The following is a 14,258-nucleotide window of genomic DNA, read 5'->3' as shown; positions in this document are numbered from 1 at the left end:
TTAGTCCCAACAGTCCCAGGTTACTGGTCCTATGTGTCCCCATCCTGACTATCTTAAGAATTCTTTTTTACCCCTCTTTGTGTCTAACACAATGCCTGACACGTGGTATACATTTAATACTACTTTGTTTCACTTAATCCACTGTTTCCCAAATAATGGATGAGCCACACCCAGGCTAGGAAATGGGGTTTTAGGTTTCCACAACCACAGCATTCAGCACTGTGAGTCACATGGTGAGAAAGCAATCCCCTTTTCAGTGATCTTTCTAGCCTGATTAGATCAGTCAAAAAAAAAAATCTGTCTGAGGTTGGGTCGCCATGCCAGGACCTTCTCCCAACACATGCCAGTCTCCCTTTTCCAGAGGAAGAATACACCACACCGTTGAGCTTCCTAAGATAGGGGTGTCTGACTAGAATTTGACAACATTTTCTTTTTATTTCAATTTTCCTACAATTACCTTCTTTTTTATGACAAGTGGTATTATTTTCAACTATGATAGTGATACAAAGTATCCTTGAAAAATGAATTTATTTCTGTATAAAAAGGAGTCAAGCACTGTTTGCAATAGCAAACAACAAAAAAAGTAAATCATCTAAATGTTCAAAAACAGGAGGGTAGATAAACTGTGGTATATTCAGACAGTGGCATACTATACCACAGTTAAAATGAATAAATGTGGGCTGATTATATTAACGTGGCTAAACTCAAAAATCTAATGAGGAGGGAGAAAGCAAATTGTAGGAGGATGACAGAGTATGGTATCACTTATCTGAGTTTAAAATATGCAAAGCAATATTGTGTATTTTATGGAGGCATGCATCTGTAGTCATAGTGTAAAAACATGCTTTGGAATGATGAGTAAATTCAGGGTAGCGGTTAACTCTGGGAAGAGAGAGGCAACTTTATGGAGGGATTTTCAACTAAAAAAATCAAAAGCAAAATATGCCAAAATATTAAGGTTTGAAGAATTCTGGATTGTTAGTTATATTATTTCCAATACTTTTTTATATGTTTGTATAAAACCTCATAATATAAAATACTTTAAAATAGATAAAATACGAAATCCTGCTATTTTTACAAGTGTATAAATTTTTTTTTTAAGATTTTTTCTTTATTTATCTGACAGAGATCACAAGTAGGCAGAGAGGCAGAGAGAGAGGAGGAAGCAGGCTACCTGCAGAGCAGAAAGCCCGATGTGGGGCTCGATCCCAGGACCCTGGGATCATGACCTGAGCCGAAGGCAGAGGCTTAACCCACTGAGCCACCCAGGTGCCCCAAGTGTATAAATTTTTTAAAAAATAATAGAACAAGAGGGAAAAGATCAAGGAAAATATGAAAGTATTAGGCTGTGAGGTTAGTTCAAGAAAGACTGAATACTGTGAAACAATGGCTTTAAAACTCCCCTGTGGACCATAAATTCCATTAGTGCCGGATCTGTGTCGGCTATGGTTACTACGTATCCCACACACCAGCACTGTGCCTGACCCATGCTTAATAAATATTCGTTGTGTGCAGTAAATCCGCACTACATGCAAGTTCTGTGAGGACACTGGCTGTGTTCACCTCTGCTGTATCTCCATGGTCCAGCAAAGTCCCTGGCATACAGGAGGCTTTTCAAATATTTGTTGAATGAATGAACAATCGCTTATAGTAGTGCTGCAGTTCCAAGCTTCACCAGCAGGTGGCACTTGGCCCTTGGCCCTGAGCAGCCCACTAGGCAATTGCCAGAGAGGTCCGCCTGGCCAGAAGCCATTAGCCAGAATGGGCCTGCGTAGAGAAAGCAGATGGACAAGACTCTACTCGGCTCACTTGGAGTGGTTGCGTGGACTGCCAGAGGAACCCACCCTTAACCAAAGCTGCAGAAAAGAATCTGCGGGAGGAGCCAAACATGTGATTTCGATGTGTGTACCTGTGTATGACAGGTGCCTAGGGGTGGCACCCAGCCTTTGTCCTTATACCCCTGTGCACACATACCAGCTTTATTGTGGTAACAATCTGCTTTGCACATCCCCGCCTCATTTTACAACTTCTAATAGTGCACCCTTCCACTCCCAGCCTCCACTATTCTACCTTCCCCCAGCTTACACCTAAATGCCTATGCTGTAAGCTCCTCCACAATCTGCCCAACCTATGCCTCCAGCCTCACGCCAATGGCTTCGCTACACCAGGCTGCCATCCTGCCCCTAGGCCAGTGTCAACAACGAGAAGCCCTCATCCTTGGGCAGTGCTGCGCCTGGGACCCAAGTCCCTCCACTTGCTTCCTCTTGCTTCCCCACATACTGCCCATCGAGCCCAAGGGGCTCCAGCTCCTCAGCCATAACTGTCCCATTTCCTTATGCTTAATAGGAAGCTGCCATTACTAGTAAGCACGTTCGCCGGTACACATCTGTTCATCTCCCCAACTCCATTTTAAGTTATGGAGCTGCTCTCTTGGCAGGAACAATGCCTCTGTCTCTGAACCCCCATTCCCTGTCCCAGGTTCTGCACACTTGCTCTTAGGAAGCACGCATTCACTTGCACATGTCAGGAAAGGAAAAAACTGAAACACAGCCCGTGGCCCATTAACACCTGTTGACTGATCCTGTGTGTAAGCAGCTTGGCAGCGCCTGGGTCTGCTCTCTGCCTGCTTTAAGCGGGGTCTTCCTGGGGCAGCAGGGAGTTCATTCACTTGCTTAAAGGATACTTAAGGAGTATCGACTGTATGCAGGCACTGTTCTAGGCACTAGTAACACAACAATACACAAAACAAAGCCTCTGTTTTTGTAGAATTGACATTGGTGTGGGCTGGGAGACCAGACCAGAAATACAGACAGGTAGAGCGTGTGAAGGGAGAGAGGATAGGGCAGAAGTAGTCCCAGCAGACCTGTCTGAGCAGAGATCTGAATGAAGGGAGGCACTCCTGAGGAAACAGGAAGAGTTCGGCACCCACGGAAAACCTGGAGCAGAAGGCCACCAGGTGCACCGTCCTCCAGGGTAGAGCTGAGGGTACTGGGGTCCTTGATGTGCACTGGGACTAAAATCAACTGGTAAATTGAGCCCAGGCCATAAAGGGCTGCCAGAGCCCTTCCCAGCCTTTCCCATCCTGCCCTCCTCCAGCCGCGCACTGCGCCGGGCTCCCTTTGCCCGCCATTCTGGAGACACATGGCATACCCAGACAAGGCCAAGTGCCCTTCAGCCATGGGGATCCCGGACTGGGTACGGGGTTGTATCTGAGCTTCCCGACGCTGCAAGGGCGCCCCCAGCGGGCAGCAGGGGTGCTGGGTGGGGGGAAGCAAATCGCCGGGCTGGGGGACAGTCCCCCTGCAGATCGCGCGAGTCGCGCTGACACCTAGCTGCACAGGCGCACACACAGACCCACTCTCCTACGGACCCACTGTGCCACAGCTACAGCGCGAGCGGGCTTCCGGCCCATGCCCCCTCCCAGGAGCAGCCTCGCGCGGGCCCAGCCCGACCTGAGTCCCAGCTCGTGTACTTGTAGCCAAGTTCAGGATTCGCGGCCAGCCCCCTTCCCGGAGATGCATCTGCCTTGGCACTCTGGAGCCTCGACGTCCACCTACCTGCGCTCTGAGCCCGTTCAACACTTTGGGGGCCTCAGGCGACAGGAAAGCCCACCCCGCTGCCCCCTCGGGGCTCCCTCTCGGATCCCCGCAGCGCTGCGGGCGGGAGTCTGCGGGCGCGGGTTAGCGGAGGGCAGCCCAAAGCACGGCGCCTTGGGAAAAGATCTAACGTCAGGTCTCGGCGAGCTGGTACGAAAGGGTGAGGATGGTGTTTCTCTTTGCCCTCAACTCTTTGAAAAGTGGGTCATATCTCGGAGCCTCAGCTTGGGGACCCCGGTGCTTTTCCTTGCAGTCCTGAGGCCGCCTTGGTCCCGGAGGAACCAAAGGCACGAGCCCGGGGCCCTCTCCTCTCGCCTGCACATCCCTCCACTAATGAACACATGGAGACCCGCCCTCGCTCCCTCCGCACTCCCCACCCCGCCCCGACCCCCAGGCTTTTCTCTGCAGTGCTCACCCCGTAAGCCGCCCTCGAGGAGGGGTTGGGGGCGCAGCCCCGGGCCGCTGGAGGGTTCCCAGGCGCGGGAGAGCCGGGGCGGCCCGGGCGCGGGCTGCGGGCTGCTGCTGGCCCGAGGGACTGCTTCTCCAGGTCTGCGCAGGTGGCTGGGCTCGCCGCGGCTGCTGCGCGCGGGGCGGCCTCCTAGTCAGAGCGTCCGCGGGCCTCCGGGGGCTCCCCCAGCCGGGTTGGGCCCGCTCCGTGGGCGGCAAGCCCGGGACTGGCGCGTCCTGCTCTCGGAACAGACTGTACACCTTGGCTGCAGTCGCTGCAGGGTGACTGCCCCCGGGGCGCCGCAGCCGGTTCGCGTCCCTGCCAGCCAACTCGTATCTTCCCACCGGGTCCCTCTGAGCATGGCCCATGCCCACGAAGAGAGCCAGGGTGAGGGCCAGGAAGCCCGCGCAGGGGTTCTGTAGGGCGCGCCCGGGGCAGCGGTGGGTGGTCGGGGGCCTCATGGCGCCGGGGGCGATTGGAGAGCCGCGAGCGGGGTGGGAGAACGACCCCTGGAGCTTGCGGCGGTCGCGCTCTGCTCCCCGGCCGGCGGCCCGCTTCTCCCAGTCTAGGGGCTCCCAGTCAGCCTTCCCGGGGCGAGGGCTGGGCGGTGTGAGCAGTCGCCGGGCTGCGCGCCCCGAGTCTGGCGTCCGCTGGTCTCCAGCCGGGCGCGCACCGCCGCTGCACCTTCGCGCCTTCTCCCGTCTCTGCAGCCTTCTGAAGGGGAGCCGGACGCTTTTATTTTTGGAAACCTCCCCCTGTTTTTTCGTCTCTTTTATCTACACCATGCCCCCTCCTCGGAGGGACAGCTCAGCCCCCTCATTACGGGAGAGGGAGAGAGAAATTCCAGCAACACCCACTTTGGCACCGGGAAGCGAGCGGGCGGCGAAGGGGGGTTAACCCGTGAGGAGCTGGGGGCAGCTCAGGGCGGACCCGACGGCTGGCAGGGGAGACGGTGCCCGCTGGGACGGGGGCACCTGGTCACCTGTCTCTCATCCTGGTTAAGCTCGAACTGCTGACCTGCCCCGGGCTTATCTCCTGCCCTTAGCCTCTGGGACAAATTCCCGGTTGCGTGACCAAGGCTGCAGCCTCGAAGGTCTCAAGGAGGCCAGGAGAGGTACTAAGATTGGGAAGACAGAGCCGGGCCCCAAGGACCGCGCCCGACTCCTTCGCTTCCCGCCCCGGCCACTAGGGGCGCCCGCTCTGGGGTCGGCTCGCGCTGGGGAGCGCCGGCCGTGGGGCGGGGGCAGCGCGGGGAGCTCGCCTCCCCCTCGCCGCCCCAGGGTGCGTGAGCTTGGAAGGTCGCCGGGGGGCGCGCGCCCTCTAGTGGAGCATGTTGCGTCCTCCGCCACCTTGCAGCCGCCGCCCGCCGCCTGCGCTCCTAGATCTTACTCCTTTTCCGGCTGCGTCAGGGTCCGAGAGAGGCCTGGGGCGGCGATGGCGGATCCTGGAAGAGATACCATCTTTGTAACAGAGGATCACGTGTCGTGTAGACACGAGGATCTTGAGTAAGGTCACACCAGGAAACGGCGTGTGTCCAAAAAGGGAATGAAATGATGGCCTCCTGCTTCGGGCTCAGAAGCCTGTTCCCCGGGGCTCCCTCGGAAATGTCCCACAGGAGGGGGCAGGGATTCGATGAGGCTCTGATTGACCCGGTGCGTGCTCACACCTTATACCGTCAGCGAGGGGGCTGGGGTGCAAGACAAGATGGCTGACTGCTACCCATCTGACTGCCTCCAACAATGAGCTCATCATTCACACCATGACCCCCTGCCCTCAAGCCTGAGGGCCTGGCCAGCATGATGTCCCCAGTGCATTTCCACTGCCTACTGTTTCCTAGAAAGGAAGAGTGACCTCCTACGCTGCCAAAGGATGGGCACCGCTAATACCTGGTGTTGACCTGTGACCTCTGATTTCAACGAGCCAACAGAGTGGCCTTCTCTCTCATCTGTTTCGCCTCTTGCAGCCTCCTCTCTGCCCCTTGAACAAGCCACACTTATGCCCACTGTCCTCTCATCAGAACACTTCTCTCCAAGATGTGTTACAGAATTGGCTCTTCATGGTTTCCTCTCTCAACTCAAATATCACCCACCTCCTGGAGTGGCCATCCCCGAGCCTCCCATCTAAAGCAGCCCACCCCTGTGTACCACATCACACCATTTCACCCTCCTTGCTCTAATGCCAGTTGAAAGTATCTTCTTTATTTATTTACCTGTATAACTGACTTAGGGAATGGGCTGAACTTGGAGAGGGGCTATGAGGACAGAGCTATGTTTCTTTCCCCTCAGTGCCTTCAACCATGGTATGGTGAATTTCCCTACTCCACCTTTAATGACATCTCAAGTGGAGTCCTTGGCTTGCCCATCCCTACCACCACAAGAACAGTCTCTTCCATAATTAAGGCTGACTTTCAGGCACTAAAAAGTCTGGTCCTGTCCAAATCAAAACCTCAGCCAGTTTAATCAAGCTTCCATCCAATTTAATACTCCTTACCCCCCACCCTCCCTGGGCCTAGCCCCTGGCCCAAGATCCTATGGTGGGGAGTAGACACGGTCTGGTTTTGTTTTTTAAGATTTACTTGTTTATTTGAGAGAGAGAGAAAGAGAGAGCAGAGGGGGAGGGAGAGAATCTCCAGCAGACTTCCCGCTGAGCACAGAGACTGGCACCGGGCTGGATCTCATGATCCTGAGATCGTGACCTGAGCCAAAAATCAAGAGGTGGACACTCAACTGACTGAGCCACCTAGGCGCCCCTTGCATGGTCTGTTTTTCTAACCTCCCTTCTCTGCTGTGGCTCCCCCATGTCAGGGTCAGGGGAGACGTGTTAGAGGACCAGTGGCAAAACCCTACGTGACAGGTGCCCTTGGCTGGCAGGTGCCAAGTGCTTGTTCTTTCACGGGCACATCTGTGGGCTCTTGGGAGTCTCCCTGTGGGACCTCCACCCTGCGATGGCCAGCCTCTTGCAGACTCCTATATTTCCCACTTCTCATGGGACTGCCGCCCCCCACCCCCCATGGCAAACCCCTGGTGACTTAGCTGCTCCTCACTCTGCCGTAGAAGCCACTCCAGCCAGGATCCACAGTCCGAGTTCTCCAGACAGGGAGTGCACACAAGCCTCTTCAGTTGTGCGAACCCTCAATTCCTAAAGACTCGTGTTGGGTTCTCCTTAGAAGTTTCTTGCTGTGCCTTGGGGGCACGGGGGATGCTTGCAACTTCCAGCAACTCAGACAGCATCCAGGGAGGGAGAGTTACGGGGAGTCATGCTAGTCTCCTCTTCTTGGAAGCCCCCAAGTGCAATGACTGGTTCTTTTGGGGCTTGGTTTGCGCTGAGGAGTGGCCTCGGGGGGAATCTCAGCCTTGCCTACTCATGTAACAGTTCCCTACCTCAACAACTTCCTTCGATCCCTTTCATGTATAGACTGGAATCCGGGGATGTGGCGCAAGTGTGGTTGAACCAGTTCTGCCTTTAGGAAGGTGTCTAGTACTTCTCTTTGGAATGTGAGAATATTCAGTCCTTATTGTTCTACTCTCTGCAGCCTCAGCAGAAATTCAAAGATCACAGAAGAATCCTGTTCAACAACCTATAAAATCATGTCTGACTTCCCCAGCCATGACAATAGCTCCAAAGGAATAGATGTCTTGTCTGCCTGGCTCACCAGAGTTTCCCCAGAACCTAGGACAGTGCTTGACTCTAACAGACAACCAAAAAATATGTGTGCCACGGTTGACTAAGTAAATGGATGGCAGCATGACTCCATCACGTAAAAAGGGCTGGTATCATTAGACCCACTTTAAGAAAGAAATACTGAGTTTCTGGTGGTAGTTACTGATCCAAGTTCATGTGCTTGCTGCCTCCAAGGCTGGTCTGAAGGATCTCCTCGAATCTTGCGCCTTGTATTTTTGAGATGAATGCCATGTGAGTTTCCAGAATGTTCAGTTCTCTCCCTGAGACACTGCACCTTCCTGGCTTTGGGAAAACCTCAGCTCCACACTCACCCCCTTGCCCTGTTACCCACCCTACCCTTCAGCATGGGTGCCCCCTTCCTCTTCCCACTACCTGCCCCATCCCTTCAGGAGCTGCTGTCTTCATCCCTCAGTGCTCACCTCTGAGCCCCAGGAGCCTCCCAAGGCCAGAAACCTTGGCGTCATCTTCGTCCCTGAGCTATTTTTTCCTCCCATGTGTCCAAGTCATTATTACTGCTCCGTCTCCTCCGTCTGCACTTCTGGAAGGCTGCCGCCCATTCAGCCTCTCACCGCTGGCCTGGGCCAAAACCCTCATGCAGACACACTTCCCTCACCACTAGGCGCCCCGCCCACTCCTCCGTGAGTACAAGTGGTCCTTGGAAATTCCCACCCTGCTCTCCAGGGGCTGCAGCCCGGCTGATCTCCTCTGAGGACTCTCCTTCTGCCCCACCCTGGTGCCATCCTCCCGCCCCGGCTCCCACTTACCGCCCATCACTCCCTCCCTTGTAACTGTTGGGACCTGTTGCTGCAGCAATTTTGAATCTCCAATCCCATAAACACTTGAGCTTTTTGTTTGTTTTTCTTTTCTATAGCTGCCAAAACTTATGCAGCCTCCGATGGTCCAAGCATGGTGCTAAGCATGTTACATAAATTGGCTCATTTAACGAAATAAAGGAGGCATTATGATTTCTACACGGACAAAGGAGGAAACTGAGGCTGGGAATGGCTCCTGGCTTGTTGGTAAGTAACGGATGCAGGATGCAAGCTTAGACCATTTGCCACCCAAGCCCAAGCTTGTCAGCGTCCGACATGTTGTTTTCGCCCCAGGCCTGTGCCCCAGCAGCCCTCCTCATAGCTGAAGGGGTATCTTTCCCGGCCCCTCTGCTCCTGGCACCACCTGAGACCCTCCACTGTACATTCCCAATGCCCTCTTCCCTGCCTGCAAGCCCACAGTCAAACTCCCTGGTGATATGGAGTTACCAGAACCTTCTGTCCTCCTTTACCCTTCTTGCCTGGTACTAGAAGGGGGGCGAACTGTGTCCAGCCTGACCCCTGACTCACCATGTGTCACGTCCTCACCCCTGATCCCAGCTTCCTCCCCAGTGAGGCAGAGAATGCTGCCCAGCCAACTCACCCATCTCTTGGGGTCCAGGGAAGGAAATCATCTCTGGAAAGCCCTGCAGAGAGAGACGGAAGGAACTGATAAAGGATTCCTGGGGGGGGGGGGGGGGGGGAGATGGGCTGGGTGGCTCAGTGGGTTAAACCTCTCTGCCTTCAGTTCAAGTCATGATCCCGGGGTCCTAGGATCGAGTCCCACATGGGGCTCTCTGCTTAGCAGGGAGCCTGCTTCCCCCTCTTTCTGCCTATTTGTGATCTCTGTCTCTCAAATAAATAAATAAAATCTAAAAAAATTAAAAAAAAAAAAAGGATTCCTGCAGGAAAGGTTTGCTGGGACACATGCACCACACAAGGGGCTGGAGAGCTGCTGGACACCCAGCGCAGCCTGTTCACTCTCCCATGTCTTGTTGGCATAATACTCGCAGCCACGTGGCTACCAGAACTTAAACTAAGTTGGTAAATAAGGACCAACCACAAGGGATGAATTTCTGTTCCCTTTGCTGAGACCCAGACTTCCAACAGAATTCCAGGCATTTTTCTTCCTTGGAAGTGACTGGACCTCCAGCCCTGAATTCCTCTCCCCAGGAGAGCTTGTTCCCCTGTTCAGAACAAATAACACATTTCCTGGTTAATCAGTGGGCAGAACAGCCGAAGGAAGGCTGACTGGGCCCCTGGCCTTCCAGGCTGGAGCAGCTCGGGCTCAGATGTCCCCACGCAGACCCTAGGCAGAGCTGGGACTTCGGCGCTGCATCACCGCAGCCTCCAGTTCGGAAGGTGGGGGCTGTACCGAGAGGCTCCAGCTTGCTCCTGCATGAGGCCTTCAGGGCCCACGGGGGCTGCCAAGACCCTTCTACCTCAGACACCGTGGTGGCCTGGCCTCCCTCAGAGCTCACGGCCACCCACCCCGCCTTGGTCGGCCGGTGCCATCTTCTCCAGGTGGGCGCGAATGCTTCTGCCTTCTGTGCACCGGGCTCAGCTCTCAGCTATTTTGTCATCTGAAAATGGAGACAAAGATGCTCTTCTGGCCACCTCCACCTTCAGGGAGAATGAGATAACCAGCCCGGCTAACCTGTGTGTGTGTGTCACGGGGGGCGGTGGGGTGGCGGCAATTACTGCTACTCTATCTGCCAGCCGGTATTTCCTGAGTGCTTAAAATGCACCAGGCGTGGTACTCTTCCCAGACATTTTCTCATTTACTTCTCGCAGTGATCTTAGGAAGGAAGCCCTCCTATTTCATTAGCACATGATGAAATGAAGGCTCAGAGAGGCAAAACAGCTTACCCACCGTCACAGAGTTGGTAAGTGGCCACGCTAGGTTTCATTCCTTGTTTGTCAGGCTCCAGCCTCCAGAGGAGCATCGCTCTGGAAACGTACCACAGGGTGCAGTTCCCTGGGAACTGGAAACATTCCTGGCTGTGTGTGGTGTGTGTGGTGGTGGTGGGGGGTTGCTGATGGCCACTTGGACCCCTGTCACAAGAGAGACCCCACCAAGCACATCCCCACTCCTCAGGTCTGTTTCCAGCCAGGTATGCATTATGGGTCAAGGGCAGGACAAGGGCAGATCAAAGTCATCACGGGGAGTCTCAGTGAATCTGATTCCCTCCCATGGAGGAGAAGGAAGGAAATCAAGCTAGGAAATCAAGCTTCCCCTACATCAAATCGGTTTCAACTGCTAAAGGAAGGCTCATCTCAACCCTCAGCTTTTCTCTTTGGAAAAGAAAGTGCCCTAAATAGAACACCTGTGTGCCCCTGCGTGGTAGACGTTGTAATTCCCATTTCACAAACCCAGAGGGGAAGATTCTTGCTCAAGGTCAGACAGCTAGGAGTCGAGCCAGAAGTCAGCCAGAAAGTCTGAAGGGCCCCCAGCCCCCTGCTGCTTCTGCTGCAGCACACTGCTCTTGTTCCAGGATGCCCTGCAATGATGTGAAAATGCAGTTCTTCAAAATAGTAGGCTGTACTCTGTTTCTCTTCATTTCTAGTCTCTGATACAAGAGTGGGCTGATCTATCTGCAAGCTCTGTGCATTTAGCTAAAGCTCGGATATTTTCTCCTTACCTGCATAAATTCCTTCAGCCTCTGCCTTGAGTGGAATCTTCTAGAATTCCTGGGGGATGAGACATAGCAGACTCTCTGAAGACCTGAGCAGGAAAACAATGAGAGCAGCCTGGAAAGCCTCCTCCTTTTTAATTCGGTCTGATAAGATCACAGGGGCTTCGAGTGCTCCACCGGGCAGGGGTGGGGGGTGGGAATTGGATGGGGAGGAATCTCATCTTATATTACCTGTTCAAAATCTCCAGGGAGAAAAGTCCTGTGGGCCAAAGGACTGTGCCAACCTCTCCAGGATTCTGGAATGGCTGTGCTGGACTTTGAGGACAAGGCTATCACCGGGGTCTCCCGGCCTGTTCCCATGTTGGTTCCCCACTGGGATGCAGTGGCAGCCCTCATACCCCAAAGGAGAGGAGTTGTGGAAACAGAGAACAGAAGCTGCTACAGGGTGATTTCCAGAATCCGCTCTTTCCCCGGAGGCCAGTAAGCAGCCTTCCTTGCTTTCTTCATCAGGACAAAGCAAGGGGGTAACATCTTCTGCCATCACCTCTTGACTCCGTTGTCCCCTGGATCATATGCTGAGAATGGAGACACCCCATGAGGTTTTCCCTGGTGGCCCCAATACTCTAGTCTCTAGGACCCCAAGCCCTTGGGGACAGGCCTGGACCTTAAAGCTTTTCAAGACAAGGCCCAGACACCCGGCTGGGGAGTGGGAGAGGAGGGGCAGCCAGATCCCAAGGGGCCCCAGCCTGCCTGCATGACTCACTCCTTGTTTCCGTCCACTCTGGTCTGAGTGCCTTGGCCCAGGGGCCTCCAGGAGGTTGTAACACAGGCTGGCCCCTCGCCCATCGGGGCTCAGCAGACAGAAATTAAAGATCTCACTGCTCAGGAACTCACACAGACAGCAAAGGCATGCTCTGGGCTCTGCCTCACCAGACCAGACCTCAGGCCGGAGAAGGCTGATGGCCAAGGGAGGAAGGAAAGGCGTCTCCAGCTCCTCCTCCTCCTCTCTGCCCCTCACATCCAGGCATGAAGGTCTGGCCACTGCCCACTGTCTTCTCATTCCTCAGGTCATCCCCTGAAGACGGTGGTGTCCCCCGCCCTCCTCAGCTCTGCCACTCTCCTCCCCACCCTGCCTGAGGAAACGGGGAAGACACAGACTTGGAAACAACTCCCCGGGCATTTTCTGACAGCAGAATTCTAATCAGGCCTCTCACCTGCTCAACAGCCCTCAATGATTCCCCAGGGCCCCACCAATCAAGTCCCAAACTTCTCACTAGGCCTGGCACACGAGCTTGTCTCTTCTATGTCCCCTCGTGTCTGCGGGTATTCAGCACAGTCCTACTTGCTCAGAAGTCCGCCCCCAGTTGACTCTCCCATGTCTCCTCACCCAAATACTTTGGGCCACGCCATTTCCTTCACCTAGAATATTCTTCCGCCCCGCCTACCTGTCCTTCAACTCCTATCCCAGAGGCCACTGCTTCCAAGAAGACTTCCCAGAAGCCCCACCCCACCCCGAGTCTAGAAAGCCAGCTCCCTCCCCTGGAGGCCTGTAACTCTCAGTGTACCCCACTCCACCCTGCATGAGTAGGCCACAGCTGCCAGTCGTCAGCGGTGGGAAATACCTGGGGCTTTGGAGCTCTGCTCTATGCTGTCATTTACCAGCTTTGTGTCCTGGTTAAAGTGACTGAGCCTTTTGGAAACACGATTTCCTTACCAATAAAATAGAAATTGTAAGAGCTGTCTTTGTAGGGCGCCTGGGTGGCTCAGTGGGTTAAGCCTCTGCCTTTGGCTCAGGTCATGATCTCAGGGTCCTGGGATCGAGTCCCGCATTGGGCTCTTTGCTCAGCAGGGAGCCTGCTTCCCTCCCCCACCACCCTCTCGCCTGTCTCTCTGTCTACTTGTGATCTCTCTCTCTCTCTCTCTGTCAAATAAATAAATAAACAAAATGTTAAAAAAGAAAAAAAAAAGAGTTGTCTTTCTAAGCATCGCATCTAGATAGGGCAACTCTATTTACCAACCACACAAACTTTAGGCAGAACGGATTGGACCAGAGATAAGCACCTGACCCAAGGGAGCCCTTTCATGAGTGGTCAGGGACCTAAGACCTCTGTGGTCTGACTTGAATGCAGGCATCATTGGTTACTGGGAAAACCAGATTCTGTGTTAGACATTTGAACAAACAGATTTTTCTTTTACAACCAGGCCCTGGGATTAAAACAGAACAAGCGAGTCCCAGTTCTTAAAAGCTTGTAGTCCAAGTGGGTTCATATAACCAAAGACATAGAGCCAGACAGGTAGCATGACTTGTGTGAGGTCACACGGCTAGTCAGAAATGCAGAGAGGGCTAGGGCTCAGGTCTCTGGACCCAGGTTTAGTCCAGGGTGCCTGGCCCCTGCTCTAGTCTCAGAGGCACGTGGCCCTGAGCAGATTGCCTGAAGAAGACCAAAGAGCCGCTTGCCCCACATCAACCTGTTCTGGCCCAGCTTTTGCACAAAGGGCTCCACCCTTCAAGGCAGCGCTTAAAAGATAAGGTCAGATCAAGGCAGGGAGTGCAGACGCTGGTTCTCTTCCCCCATGTAGTCCCCGTGTCCCCCTGGGCCTGCCCTTTTGCTCTTTCAGATGTCAGTTTCCTCATCTCTAAAAGGAGGGGCTTTTACTGGATGAACTCAAATTCAATGTCAACACTAAGATTTTGATTTGAGGCACAGACAGACAAGCGGTGGGTGTGGGTCCAAGAAGTGTAGGACCCAGAGTGTGAACGCCAGAGGGGACTTCCCGGAGAACTCAGCCAGCCCACTCCTTCAATATACAGTTGAGGAAACTGAGGCCCAAAGGAGGAGAGATGCTTGTCAAGGTCACATGAGTGGTGATTGGCAGCCTTGGCTCTTGAACCACGGTCTCCTGCCTCCCAGACCTCTCAACTCTTTCTTTCAACTCCCTCAAGAAGCTGGGAGCTATCTGGCTGTCTCAGCCAGGAAAGCACAGAGTGGCTGTGCATGTCAGCAGCTGGGCCTCAGAGCCTGGGAACATCTCTGATAGGGTGAGAGCAAGTGCCAAAGCTGGGGGCCAGGGAGGGCGTATTGGAGAT

At 54.0% G+C, this 14,258-nt stretch overlaps 1 protein-coding gene across 1 annotated transcript in view; it reads right to left on the bottom strand.

Annotated features, from left to right (window-relative positions):
• LTBP2 (latent transforming growth factor beta binding protein 2) overlaps window positions 1-4,792 on the bottom strand; it is a 101,215-nt gene extending 96,423 nt beyond the window's left edge. Inside the window, exon 1 of the mRNA XM_059182810.1 lies at window positions 4,012-4,792. Coding sequence (XP_059038793.1) covers window positions 4,012-4,505 — 494 coding nt within the window. The 5' untranslated portion in view covers window positions 4,506-4,792. The remainder of the gene's footprint in view (window positions 1-4,011) is intronic.
• Window positions 4,793-14,258: the final 9,466 nt, after the last annotated feature.

The sequence above is a fragment of the Mustela lutreola genome, chromosome 7 (genome assembly GCF_030435805.1).
Source record: "Mustela lutreola isolate mMusLut2 chromosome 7, mMusLut2.pri, whole genome shotgun sequence".
NCBI lineage: Eukaryota > Metazoa > Chordata > Mammalia > Carnivora > Mustelidae > Mustela > Mustela lutreola.
Note: the sequence above shows the minus strand (reverse complement) of the source record. Positions and strands in the feature narration are given on the sequence as shown.